Source organism: Sturnus vulgaris, chromosome 12, assembly GCF_052056855.1.
Source record: "Sturnus vulgaris isolate bStuVul1 chromosome 12, bStuVul1.hap1, whole genome shotgun sequence".
Taxonomy (NCBI): domain Eukaryota; kingdom Metazoa; phylum Chordata; class Aves; order Passeriformes; family Sturnidae; genus Sturnus; species Sturnus vulgaris.
The window spans coordinates 4,018,761-4,033,095 of NC_142254.1; the positions used below are offsets into that span (position 1 = coordinate 4,018,761).

Here is a 14,335-nt window from a genome sequence, read left to right on the forward strand (position 1 = left end):
AAAATATGTTTAGGGGAGAAGAGACTGGCTCACATGTGTACTTAAGATTTAAAACAAATATTTTCTGTCTGGATTTTGATGTTAAAATGTACTGTGGTCATGTTCTCTTTTGGTTTTCATGACCTGGTTTGAGACAAGAAATACTTTTGTTGATGTCAGATCATCATTGATGTCAAGGTAGCTAATTTGTATTCATACAGAATCTATGCCTTTAACATTGAATTTAAATGAACTTTAAAGTTCATTTAAATTCAGTGTTAGTCCCTCTTAAGTTTCTTCCAACAGCAACAAAAAACTTGTTTTCTTAATTCTAGGGATGTAATCCTCTTGCTGAGACTGGACGAAGCAAACTACAAAATCAAAGAGCTGTTCTAAACCAACAGATCTTAAGAGCAGTGAGAATGAGAGCTGGTGCTGAAAATCTTTTAAGGTATATGTCATGGTTTCTTAGTTTTCTTGTCCAAGCAACAGTTGCTTAATTTTCTTTTAATTTTGTAGATGTCTCTTAGATATTGTATTTTTCTCCTTTTTTTTCCCCAAACGTGCTGCATCTCCAACTGTAAAACAATTTGTGAATCTCCCTGAATTTTTTTTCAAGCTCTACAGAGTCATTACTTGGTTTCAAGTGCACTTTCAGTACTGCTGTGCTATAGCAAATGAGCTGAATGTTAGAATATATTTTTGTGTGTGGCTGTCCCCATGGGAATAGCCTTATGCTGACCCTGTCTTAAGGCTGTTACATCCTGTGATTTACTGCTTGGCAAACAGCCTGTAGATTCCCAATCTTACACAGAAGATCTGAAAACTGATCTGAGATCAGTTCTCATCTGCAGTAGTTTCCTGTAGTGTCTGTTTGCAACTGGAGTAATAACGGCTCTTCAAAAACAAAATCTAGTTTATATACTTAAAGAAGTGAAAATGCTTGGATAAATTAAATTTTCTTAAACTTGTCAATCAATAGGTTGCCTGTTGTCTGTTACCTGCTTTTATCTCCACTCTTGCAAGAGATGTGACAGGTTGAAAACTTAAGTAATTTTAGCCTCTGTGACTGACTTTGCTTTGTTTTCTGGTAATTGACTTAAGAAGTGAGACTTAGAATTTTACTACTTTTTGCATAGTTACCAGAATTATACCTGTTTTTGAAATTGAATGCTTCATTCAGTTAATGTTTCTGCTTGTTGATTCAGGAGTGTTTTGGAAGGGCTAAAGAGATTAGTAATATCTAATGTGAAAATTTGTAATGTTTAACTAGATATCCTGAAGTTCAGTTTCTGATGCCCACATTAACTGCTGAAATACTGAAGTTACCACTTACAGGAGTAATAGCGAATTAAATCTACTTAAGAGTAGAGGAACAGACTTATTTTTAAGATTTTAGAAATCAAAAATGAATTTTTACCTGTTGAACTATTAAAAGTTGCTAGTTCTTTGAAAGAAACAATTTTAAACGTAACCTGACCCCTGGACATTTCACATGATTAGTTGTATCCACAGTCTCCTAAGGAAAAATGTAAACAAGATTTAGGTTTGCAGATTCTATGTGAATTTCATTAAGTTCTAAAAGAAACAAACCAATTGCTGTCCACAAGAAACCTCTTGGAGCAGGATTTGAGAAAAAACTGGAAATGCAGGTTTCTTTACTTTTGGCTTAAAGTAAGTGCTAGGCTTGAAGCACATGATCTGTATAGTGCAAAGACTTTTGTACTTAGAATTTCTAAAAGTCACCCTCTCCTTTTTATTGTCTTTTGCTCTGGAAGTTGAGTTAAAATGAAATTCAGTGTAGAGTTATGTGAATCTTGACAATATCACATTGCCCCTGTAGCTGGTTGTTACTAAAATGTATGTCTACAGTGTAAAAAAACATGAAAAGGTAATCAAATTAAACTGACATGGATGTTCATAGCAATAGAGCAAATAGGGAAGTCAATCTGCATGAAACTTTGGGATTTCTGAAAAAGATATTAGAATCCCTCCTGTGGAGGATGGTAAGCTAGACTAAACATGGAGCCTTAATTTATCATAATTAAAGTTCTTGTAGCATCAAAATTTGCCCATTTATCTGAGTGGTGCTGCCTTTATCAAGGAAGATCCACCTCACCATATGTTGGTATCCAGTTTGGCTTATGAGGGCAACAGATGTTAACATTGCTTAATTTAAGCAATCCAAGGTATTCAATAAAGTACAGCAAAGAAACTTCACAGATAACTCATTTATAATATGAAAAACAAACTTAGAATTTTAGTCATGGAATAATTAGTTCTTCATCAAGATGCTCCATAAAACTAGAGAACTGCTCCAAGTGGAGCCTAGATTAATGAGATAGTTGTTCATAAATATTTATGAAGGTGAATTTTGTCTTAAAATAAAGGTAAATGCAAAATACTGTAAATTTAAGTTTGTTATTGTCTTAAGATTCAGACTCTACTATAAGGGTACAATATCTTAAGCATGGATACCTTTTATCTTAAAATCATACCTGTGGATTTAAAGATACAGATGATTTAAGTATCATGAAAAGAGTAATACTCTAATAAAACTGTCACTATGAAGAATCAGGTTAGAAATTGTGATATAAATACACAAATAAGTAATCACACAGAAGTGCTCAAGGGGTGTTAAATACTAACATCCATTGTGCTTGTAGTTCAAAGTGTTGCCATTTAAATACAAAAATGGCAAAATAAACAAGCAAACAATAATATTTACATCCAATAAAAATCAAACTACAGAGAAAATTGTCTTGTATTAAAAATATCTGGTTGAAAGATATTTCTTTCTGTAATAACTTTTGGGGAAAAGTTATTTTCCTTTATTCTTAAGGACAGAAGTCTCAACAGATCTTTATTTAGTTTAGAAGGTGGGGAAGTCTCTGTTGAAGAATATCTCCTGACTCCTCACACCTCCATCTACCTATATTCTAAGATGGGAAAAAAAATCATATAATCTGGAAAGAGGATAGTGATTCTGTTTAAGATGCTTTAGTTTTGTTAATTAATGTATCTGAAAATAAGCTCGACCCTTAGTCATACACGGAAAATTTGGCATAAAGGAAATATTTTGTGGCTGCATGCTATTATCTGGAAACTATCCCAGGCATTCTCTTGACAGAAAAACTTAATATATTCTGAGACATGAGTCATGTCTTGTATCATCTCTTAAAGGAGAAAAAGAAATCTTAAAAATGCTGAGAATGCTGGCATTGAAGGGTGAAGGGGGTCGTAGAAAACCTTTTCCTCAGCAATAAAAAATTGTTATGTCTCTGCAGAGCAACCACCAACAACAAAGTACGAGAGCAGGTACTACTGGAACTGAGTTTTGTCAACTCAGATCTGCAGATCTTAAAGGAAGAATTGGAAGGACTTAATATCTCAGTGGAAGTTTATCAAAATGCAGAGTAAGTATAAAGCTAAGTTATTCAATTATTAACAGATCTCCTTGAAAACAGAATTGTTTCTAGGTGAGTTTCCAGGTGAATCGTGTGAAAGAACAGAGACTTGATAGGAAGAGAACGTACTTGATGGTGGATTTGTTGACTAAGGGTTAGTCTGCATATTTGACCTGCTCTTGGGAAATGTATGTGCCACTAAGCCTTGGGTATGGAGTTCCCTTGAAGAGCAGAGTGTTGTGAGAAATGAAAGCTCTTGGGGCTATGCTGCAAACAGCTCAGTGCATTCTGGAGTGAACAAACTCAGTGATGCAGTAATAGCTCTTCTCAGATCTGGTGCATACAACAGTCCTCTCTTCAGCTGGAGAACAGAAACACAATGCTGATTTGATGTTTAGAGCAGACTAGGTAATCTTGAATAATTCCCTTCAGTGACAGAAAAACAGAAATTCCTTGGCTACAGCAGAGGAATTTTTAGTAGATGAAATTGGATTTTTTTCCAAGATATTTTTCTCCACTTTGAAGAGCATACTAATTTTTAAATTGCAATGGATTCCTCAAAGATAAAACTTCAAAGTTAAAGAGTATTCATTGTCTGCATACTGAAATGATTTCTGTATCAGTTCTATGTCTTGTTGCTCCTAAAACTAAGTATTTACTATTTGATTAACAGTAGCTCAAGGTACAAATTGAAATGCTTCATGTGATGGAGGAGTAATTTTGAGTCCCTCTTAGCACTGTTCTAAGTTAGGTGTTAAACTTCCAGGTGGATTACAAGGAATTCTTAATGTCAAAGGATGAAGCACATTTCCAGAGAGGTAACTTCCAACTGAATGTTGACTTGATGCATAATATCAATGCTGTAGTTTTCTCAGACAGCAACTTGTGCTAAATTTCTTACCTTCCAGTCCCATGGCAAACGTTGACAACTATTTGATGCAGGAATATTTTGGGTTTTTTTGGTTGGTCTTTTCTTTCTTTTTTTTTTTTTTTTTTGAGATTTGAGTTTCTTGTCCAAGATTTTACTGGTCTTCATAGGTGCATGTGAGCACAGACATAGTTATGGCTGTGGGAATGAGAGCAATTCCACAAGTATTTCTCTTCTAGCTAAAGAATATTAAAAATATTTGGATTCTCACCAAAGGGGAGGCCCCAGAGCAGGCAGAAGCCTTCAGGCTGGACAGCAGCATGCTTGTTATTCTCTCCTGATCCTACTTTCCCAGTCTATTTTGAATGGTGTTTTGCCTTTCTTATGCTGTTCATTCTAAGCTCTGTATTATGTTTCATCAGCTAAAATAATTAATTTCCCTGTAACTGCTCTCCAGCCTTTTAGAGCCAATAGCTATTAATAGTTGCTCTCTGACTATTGTGCATACAGTTGTCAACATAAGGTCACACCCGTGGCTTACTGGATTAGCCTGTATTGTGTTAAAACAATCTCAAGGGCTGGCCCTCCCAGTACTTGCACACATCTCAGCTGGACTGTGAAGCATGATGCTATTTCTACTCAGTTTCTACTTCTTCAGGAAGCCCAGGATCACCTCCCTAACTGTTCAATATTCTTATGACGTGTGCTCTATGGGTGTGGCACCTTGACTGTGGGAAAAAAAAAATTACTCACTTTCTTTGAATGACCAATGCTGTTATCTACAGGGACTGTGGATGGTACTAGAATGGAATAAATCAGTAAGTTAGGATTTATTTTCCATGTGTCTCACTTCCTTTTGAGGAAAAAGTATTGATATAATCTGTAATAGAAGTGTTGAGGTTTCTTTTAAATCCTCATCAGAAATCAGATGGTTTGCACCACTTGAAATGGTCTTTTGGCTCTGTATTCTGGAATTCCTTTTCAAGCTAGCACATCCACTTTTTGTATGATGAAGGACTCTTCCTCTGCTTAGGAAACTGCATTCATGCTGCCACCCTCTCAAGATGGAATTTTCACCAATAAGAAAGCTGGTTTTGCTGAAAAGACCATAAATGAATGTGGGATTTTGTAGTTGGTAATGGAATGCTCTAAACAATGATTAGAAAGTCAAGAAGTTTTCAGGAAAAATGAAAACGTTAGATGAACTTTATAATTGGTTGATACTGATCTATTAAATCTACCCAACAAACTATGTATCTGGAAGCAATTCTGATCTTTTTCTAAGTCAGTTCTCATCCTTATTGCCCTTTGATATTCTCGAGGTTGATTTGTCTAGAGGTCAAGACCTAGCATTTTCTAGAAATGAAGTAGTTCTTGGACTTCCTGCTCCTAGACCTTTCCCTGTGAAAGCTGCTGGTGTACTTTAGCCCTGCTTCTCCCTGTGTTACACACTTTACTACATATGAAGTCATTGGTAGCATGTAAATACTGATTATAACTACTGATCCTTACCGTGGCTCTGACTGTGGCAGATCTCCTAGCAGCTGTGGAGCTGAATTGCAGTTTGGCAGCCTTTGAGACTCTTTTCCTTTGCCTGAAGGAAAAATAGGCTTCAATGAAAAAAAAAAAAAAAAGAGTGCAGGCAAGTAGCTTTCTTTGCTCTCTTCTTGAGAAGTACAGGCCATTAGGCAGATTTTCTTGTGCAGGAAGGAACTGTATACTTTTATCTTTATCCCATCAGTGTATGAACTTCCTGTCATCAAATACAACAAAAGTAATTATAACAGAAGCAGAAAAAAAATTTCTGAATCTTTTTGCTTTTTTGTTCCATAGAGAGACTTTCAGTATTCCCTTGGTACCTCTTGGCCTAAAGGAAACCAAAGATGTAGACTTCACACTCCCCCTCAAGGTAAATTTTACATACACATTTCAGAATGAATAGTTAACAGAAATAACTTCCATTTCAGAATTGTTTAAAGAAACAGAAGTAATTTAGGTACAAATTATTTTTTGTTTTGCCCTAAAATCAAGATCATGACATGTTAAAAATTAACTACCAATTATTTGGGTCATTGCTCCTACCTAATTAGGACAAGAAGTCCAAAGATGTTACGAGCAATTCCACTTTGAGGGCAGCGTTAATCCAAATAATAAAAATTCCTTCCATGGTTTTGTTTCTGATAAGAGTATTGATCATTGATGTATGTGTGAAAGGAAGTAGTAATGAAGGTTTTGCTCAGCATAATGTAGTGATACAGCAACTTACACTAACCAGGATAGCTCAGCTGGGGAGCAGTGTTCAGCATTAACACTGCTTGTTTGTTGGCTAATATACTTTGCTGGCTACTGAGCCATCTTTTGTACTTTCTGAACTCCTGTGTATTGTGCAATACAGATTTTTATCTCACAGTAAACCATCTTGTATCACAGTAGCATTTGTCTCTGTTTTTACTTCTGTGGGTTAAATTCCATGGTCAGATCATGGTACCACTTCATGTCATTGCAGCTTTGTTATTTTAAGTGTAATTGCCCTAGTATAGCTCACAAGAAGTTGGCAGACTCTCTGTTAACAAGTTTTTATGGTCGCTTGATATCCTTGTCATTTTAGATAACAGAGTATGTTTGTCCCTTTGAAAACCACTAAGTGTTGTTGTTTTAAAACCAGTTGGAGCTACTGTAGCAGATGTTTGGTTCTTTACATCACAGTGAAATTTGTCTAAGATATCAAATCATAATTCTGCTGTTTTACTGTAGACTTATTGCTATGTACTACTGTGCTATTGACTAGAAGGAAGTAGATATTCAAATCACAGCTGAATCTATTTTGTACTGTTTGTAACTGCAGGAAAAATAGTTTAGGCTAATTTTAGATATTCCAACTTTTATCTTTTTTAAAATTTTTTTTAAGGACTTTATTTTGGAACATTATAGTCAAGACAGTTCAGAGTATGAAGATGAAATAGCAGATCTCATGGATCTGAGACAAGTAAGTTCAAGTATGATATACTATGAAATCTTTTAATATACAGTTGTAAATAACATTTGTATGGAATTAAAAGGTGACATTTTTACTTAGAGCTTGCTATGCTCTTAACTGACTTCATTTCTGAGACATGGTGCATGAATCTCCATTGTCCAAGACCTTTACAATCTGAGTGGAGAAAAGTGAAGAGACAGATGAAGTTATGCAAAATGATTGAGCTATTGATGTAACTGTAAATTTTGTTAATCTAAGACTTGTCTTGCCAACTGTTTTTTATTTTAAATTTAGCAGGAAGAGTGTTGAAGTGGATTAATCTGGCAAAATATTGTAGTAGAATGGTGGTTACTTCTAACTATCGTTGGTTTCCTGTACTATGCTAGAAACATAAGCTTTCTCTGTACCTTTCATAAAATACATCCAATCTTTATTTAATTAACTCTGAGACTTGCCAAACAGATTGTTTGCTTCTTAAAATAAATGTCCTACTTGTGTGCAGCTGAAAAACTTTTGTCATGAATCCATATGGCTTTAAGCTTACTGTTCTCAAACTCCATACATTTCTATGGTATGCAGCATTCCAAAGGATCTTTGGGGTTTCAGTAGCCATGCTGTAAGGGAACAGAATGAATTTCATTTTAATCCATTGTATTTCAAGGCGTGCCGCACTCCTAGCCGAGATGAAGCTGGCATTGAGATGTTGATAAGCTATTTCCTGCAACTTGGCTATGTAGAAAACAGATTTTTCCCACCCACCAGGCATATTGGAGTTTTATTTACATGGTAAGTGTGTAGTTCATGTTTCTCTTTTTTTTCTCCCCAGAACATTGGTTAATCATTAACTGTCTTTTAATCTATATATGTCAGTGTGTCTCCTCTCGAATCCCTGCAGTGTGTGTTGTCAATTTTTTTTTTTTTTTAATTTAAGACTAAACCTGAATACAATACACCCTTTACATGCTTAGAGTGAAACCATTAGCTAGATTATGATTTGGGTGACAGGTTAGTAGAAGGCAGAAAGAGAGAAAATAATCTTCATTTTGGACAGCTACAGATGTTTTTGAATTCAGAACCTAGGTGTACAAAATGAGGACAAGGAATGGGGTCAGACCTTAATTCCCTTCCTTCAATTTGTTAAGAAGACCACTTGTGCCAGAAGAGAGAAAAGAGTGACATAACTTTCTATAAAGGAGTATTTACTACATCTGTGAGCAAAATTTGACTCTGAATTCAAAATTTTTTTATTGGAAAAATGTATGTAGCCAAGAGGAACTGTTAAATTTCTAGTCAGAACTGCAAATAGAAAACTTTAAACACAAGCAGTAGAGGATCTGACCGTGCCAGTGTTGATCTTTGGCAACATCTAAACAGGAGAGGGTAGCAGCACGTGTGGACACTTCCCTGATATGCTCTTCACCCCTGTGATGTTTTATGGCTATTTCTGAGTTAAATGTAATGACCTTATGGAGGCACTACTGTAAAACCTGCTGAAAACTCTCTCAAATAGAGATGTTCCCTGGCTTGTGTTAATTATGTGGATTGTCCTTGCAGAACATAATGGTGTTTCTGTCCACCTTCATCTTCACTGTGGCAGAACAGTTCTAATTCAGAAAAACAGAACGAAAGAATTTGTTTTTTCGATGGACTTTGCTAATCTTAACACTTCTAATTTTTGTTTCCCAAGGTATGATTCCTTCACAGGTGTCCCAGTGTGTCAGCAAAATCTGTTGCTTGAAAAAGCAAGTATTTTATTCAACATTGGAGCTCTCTACACACAGATTGGAACAAGATGCAATCGTCAGACCCAGGCTGGACTTGAAAATGCTGTTGATGCTTTTCAGAAAGCTGCAGGTACACATCTTAAAATACTGGAAGGGTCTTCATGCAAATGTCCCCATTGTCATTCTGATGTCTTACAGATTTCTGCATTTTCTACTGGCCTGATTACACACACAAAAAAAGAGGACTAGGGATATTCAAGAAGCTCAGATGAAGCATTAATTCAAAACCTGGAACTAGTCTGAACATGCAGATAAGATAGTGAATACTGTGGTTAATCATTATTGAGCTGCAGTTCAAAGGTCAGAGTTGTAGCCCTAGCATTAACTGCTTCATTCCTTGTTTCACTGCCATAACTGCTTTTATCTCAGTGATTGCACATTGGTGTCAAATCTGTGCAAGAGACAATTGACAGGTTTGGTATAAACCCTGTAAGCCTAGTTTTCCATATGAGGGTCTTAAAAATTAATCTTGCTTTTTGCTCTGGTGAAGTTGCAATTCATTGGAAGTTGACTACCTGTTTTCCATAGATTCCAAAGGCAGGCAGGTTCAAAATAATCAATCTCTGTTCCAAGCATGGAGAAACAGAAATTCTAATAAAGGGAATCCTACCCCTTGAACTAACATATTATAAAAGTCTTTTGTTTTATTGGGGGCTTCCAAATAGATTTTCTAATTTATTTTTAAGTATCATCTGTGCTACACATAATATTTAAAGACATGTCCTCTGTAATTATTATGTACTATAAGATTTATTTCTGCACTAACATCTGTGACTATTGGTTTGCACTGTGTGGGTAGCTTTGTCAGCTAAAAGCTGTAGAGCAGAGAGTTGAATTTTCATAAATCCCCTCCTTTGAATACCTAGCTGTCAAAAAAAAGTGTAGTATTTCTTCATGCATATTTAAAATAAATAAATAAATAAATTTTCAACCTGTGTATTTCATCTAAAAGAAATGTCAGTAGTTGGGAAATGTCTCCATTTTACTGCTGTTCCTTCCATTTTGCAAATTGAAAAAAAAAAAAAAAATCACTGCTTTTCACTTCAGCATGTTTGCAGAACAGAATTAGGTGCCATTTGCTACCACAGTTACCTTTGCAGGGCCCCAAAGCATCGTGCTCAGGAGGCATTTCATTGTACCTGTGCATGGTGCTGTAACACTTCATTATGTTGGCAGAGGCATGACAGAGAGTCTGGGTTAACTGTTTGTATCAACTGTTCCCCAGTGCTGAATGGAAGATGTTGCACAGAATTTATTCTCAACATAAGCAGAAATATGTTGAGAACAAAAAACACCATTTTTTTCCTCCTGTACTTGCAGTTCCTTTCAGTAGGGCACTCTGTCAGTACTTGGGATATGCCTGGTAAATCTGGGATTAATTGTTTTAGTGCATAAAGGTAGGGATGGCAATGTTGCATATTAAAAATTCAGATATGAGCATAACATGGAAAATCAAAAATCAGACAACGTTTAGTAGGAAAATACTACACAACATGGCCAAAACTGAGTGTAGTGGCAAAAATTAAGATTACAGAAGCTGAAATACTTCAAAGGCAGAGGTGTTACTGTTACCCTGCTGCAGGACTGTCAGCATTAGCAAGCTAGGTGAACTCACTAAACCAGTTGGATGACATGCCTGCTGAGGGCTAGCTTCCATCCATGAAACTGTTACTTAGTATTGCACTGCAGTCAGTGTTTGTTTTAAAGATGATATGTGATAGAAATTACTGATATTTTGGTGGAACCAAATGTCTAGAGAAGAATCTTATTTTTACTCTATGAAATATATTTATATTTCTAAATAAAAAAATCTGATTTACAGACATGGAACGAAGCTTTCATTGGGACACACAATGCATTTAGCAGCATTTGAAAAAATAAAAATTAAGTTCATATTCTTGTGTCTTTCCCTTCTATCCAGAGGTTCTACTAGTGTCATCTCCTTATAGCTGTGCAAATTTTTCTCTTTTTTTGTCCCCTGTAAAAGCCACTCCCACATAAGTCACATTCAGTTCAGCACAGTCTTAGGTCAATCACAAGAACTTTTACAAGCAAATTGGAAGGCAGTGTCCTCAAAACTTGCAGTTTCTGTTGCTCCTCTGAAGTGTAATTTTGACAACTGTACTTGGGGATGGTTGATTGCAATGCAAAGCAAAACCTGTAGTCAGTTTAACTTCTTATGCACCAAGAATTCCTTCAGATTGCTGTCGTGCAATACTAAAAATATATCCTATAAATCCTAATTATTATGGTACATACTAGAATTAAGTTCACTTGTTTATTTTTGTAATTCTGACAAAACCATTTTGTAATTGCAGGAGTTTTAAGCTACTTAAAGGAGACGTTTACTCACACACCAAGCTATGATATGAGCCCAGCCATGCTGAATGTGTTGGTGAAAATGATGCTTGCCCAAGCTCGAGAATGTGTTTTTGAGCAGATTGGTCTTGCTGGAATTCGCAATGAATTTTTCACACTAGTAAAAATGACACAGGAAGTTGCCAAGGTAAAATATGGGACTTACAATCTTGTCTTTAAAATAACTGTTTACAGTGCTGTGTTACTACTTACAGCTTTTAGTAATATGAACTGAATTTGTTAAATGTAAGTGTTAACAACTGTTACTGGAAACCAAAAATAGCGTGGGGCAGCTCACAAACTACAGTGGGAAGCACAACTTTTCAGAAGATTAAAATATGAACACATGAAATTTAAATATTATTTTAGACTTGTTACGATTTTTTAAATTCCTAATTAATGGAGATGAACAGAAATAGGCAGTGAACTTGCTGAAGGTTTTTTACAAGCTATTTGTTGATCTTTCAAACACTACAGTTTTCATCCACAGAACTAAATATAAAAAGCCATGGGTTTTTTGTGTGGTTTCCTGTTAAGTATTGAACACAACCTGTCTTGTTTCCCAGCTGCTGAAGGGTATGCAAACCTAAAAAGCTTAATCTAAAATAACAGCTAAATTGTAACTGAGGGAAGGACGTTGACAAACAAAATTCAAATTGGTACCTGCAGAGCTTTCTTGGGACTTGCCAGAAAATGGTGAGATAGGCTGGCCCCAGAAGGCAGTGCTAATACAAAAAATAAATGTGCCATGAAGATATTCCTGTGCTTTCTCAGTTACTTCAGAGCAGCAGATACATAAATGGTTCTGTACTGCAAAAACAGGCAAAGCCTTTCACACCAACCCTGCAAAGCCTCTGTGACATATCTGTAGGATTGATCAGCTGCAGGGGAAAGATTTGTTGTTTCTGTCAGTTGGAGTAGTTGGATCCATTAAAGCAGCATGCACTGCTTGAAAAACTATTTTATTTCCTCTGTATAAAGGATAATATCCCAATTTTAACTAGACCACACAAACTTAGGGCTATGTATGACTCCACAGTAGAGCACAAACCTACTGTTTGAATATGCTTCACTTTTTTTAAACTGAATTAGTGAGATAGATTTGTAAATGAAGACATGTTTATTATATGGTGTTTTAATTTAACTATGAAGCCATGTAGATGGACTGATTTAGTCCATCTGTTCTTGTACAAATTTATTTACTTTTCTTGTGAGGGAAAAATCAGAGAAGACATTTCAAATCTTTTCCAAACTTAATTCCAACCCATCCTAACCATGTTTTTCCCTTTTTTGATGTGATTGTACATGAAATTATCTTAAGCCTTACTGTGATATCCCTTTCTTGAGTTCCTAATACCTCATATTATGTTCTCATACTTCAATTGTTTGCTTTATTTTAGGTGGGAGAGGTTTACATGCTGGTTAACACTTCAATGAATCAGGAACCAGTGAAAGAGAATATTCCCTATTCCTGGTCTAAGCTGGCACAAATAAAGTCAGACCATTACAAAGCTCTGGCACATTACTTCATTGCTACCATTCTGTGTGACCATGAATGTAAGAATTATACTTCTTTATGTGTTCATATAAATAAAAACAATAAACACACCAACAGTTATCATTTGGTCTGTGAATAAGGATCTAAGACTTATTCACCACTCAGATATGAGCCCATGCTCTTTTTGTCTTTTGAGAAAAATTTGAAAATTCAGTAAACTAACTTTCACAGAAGCTAAAGAAAAATTACATATCCATTATATGCTACTAAATAGTTCAGATTTTATCAATATGTTTTGACATGTAAGTATTACTTGCATATTGTAGATGTTAGAACCAAAAACTTGAAATTCTTATTTATATACACATATACAAGTATTCTACTGCATTGGGAGAGAATGTAGAAATTTGACACAATAATATACCTAAAGGAAGAGGGGACCAAGAGATGTGTCTGGTTCATGTTTTTTCTCCATTTTTACAGTGCAGCCTGGTGATGATGAAGATGAGCAGGAGAAAGCCTTGTCCCAGCTCTATGACTCCGTGCCTGAAGGGCTGATGGTTCTTGCTGTTTTAAAGGACAAAGTTCAGAGAAAACAATTAGGTAAGTGCCGATTTCACACAGCTACAATTTGAAAACGACCTTGTATTTATTTCTGTGGATGACACCCAGTGGTTTTTGTTGTTTTCAGGGAAAGCACATTTACGCAAAGCCATTGTTTACCATGAAGAAGCTCTCAGAGTGTGTGGGCTCTGCAAAAAGCTTCGCAACATTGAGGTTCTTCAGGAGGTTCTGACAGCTGCCCACAAGCGTTCCCTTCTCAAATATGCTCAGCAGGAGACAGAAGATGACTTTCTAAGCCTAATTCAGGCTCCAGATATTCTCTGTGAGTGTCCACAGCCAGAAAGAAAGGATATCCAAGCATATGCAAACAGCTTTCATGGGGATAGGCCTTTAATTTACAGATACATATATAATGTGCTTCCTTCCATATATAACATAAATAATGTTGATGTATATGCTCTACATTTGTAGAGTTCAGATTCTTTACAGATCAATGTATTTGGATCAATATATTTTGTTAGAACTGTTATACAATATTTCTGTCTCTAACAACACTGGTTTTGGAGGTAGATAACAATGGTGGTTAGTTAGAATCCAGCTTTTTTGGTGACTATCTTGTGAGCTAGAAAAAATGGGGCAACTTAAAAGTTAAAATTATATGGGGGAAAGCTACAGTAACTGTTTCTTGAGCCCAACTCTGTACTAGACTGGGTTGTTAACTCAATTTGACTGCTTTTTTTTTCTGCCTTAGTCCAGCTCATACAACGTTTTCCTCTTTGGTTGCAGTAGGAAACTCTGAGTGCTGGTTTTAAAAACTTCTCTAAGAAAAAGAAATTAAAGATGGAAATAGCATAATTTTGTTCAGATGGATTTTGAGTTTTCCATACTGATACTGTGAGC

The 14,335-nt window shown here is 35.7% G+C and overlaps 1 protein-coding gene across 1 annotated transcript in view; it reads left to right on the top strand.

Annotated features, from left to right (window-relative positions):
• The window catches only part of RHPN2 (rhophilin Rho GTPase binding protein 2), a 36,486-nt gene that overhangs the window by 17,283 nt on the left and 4,868 nt on the right, over positions 1-14,335 (top strand). Inside the window, exons 2-11 of the mRNA XM_088171830.1 lie at positions 315-430; positions 3,267-3,395; positions 6,088-6,163; positions 7,163-7,240; positions 7,893-8,017; positions 8,919-9,085; positions 11,334-11,521; positions 12,774-12,930; positions 13,355-13,474; positions 13,563-13,757. Coding sequence (XP_088027956.1) covers positions 315-430; positions 3,267-3,395; positions 6,088-6,163; positions 7,163-7,240; positions 7,893-8,017; positions 8,919-9,085; positions 11,334-11,521; positions 12,774-12,930; positions 13,355-13,474; positions 13,563-13,757 — 1,351 coding nt within the window. The remainder of the gene's footprint in view (positions 1-314; positions 431-3,266; positions 3,396-6,087; positions 6,164-7,162; positions 7,241-7,892; positions 8,018-8,918; positions 9,086-11,333; positions 11,522-12,773; positions 12,931-13,354; positions 13,475-13,562; positions 13,758-14,335) is intronic.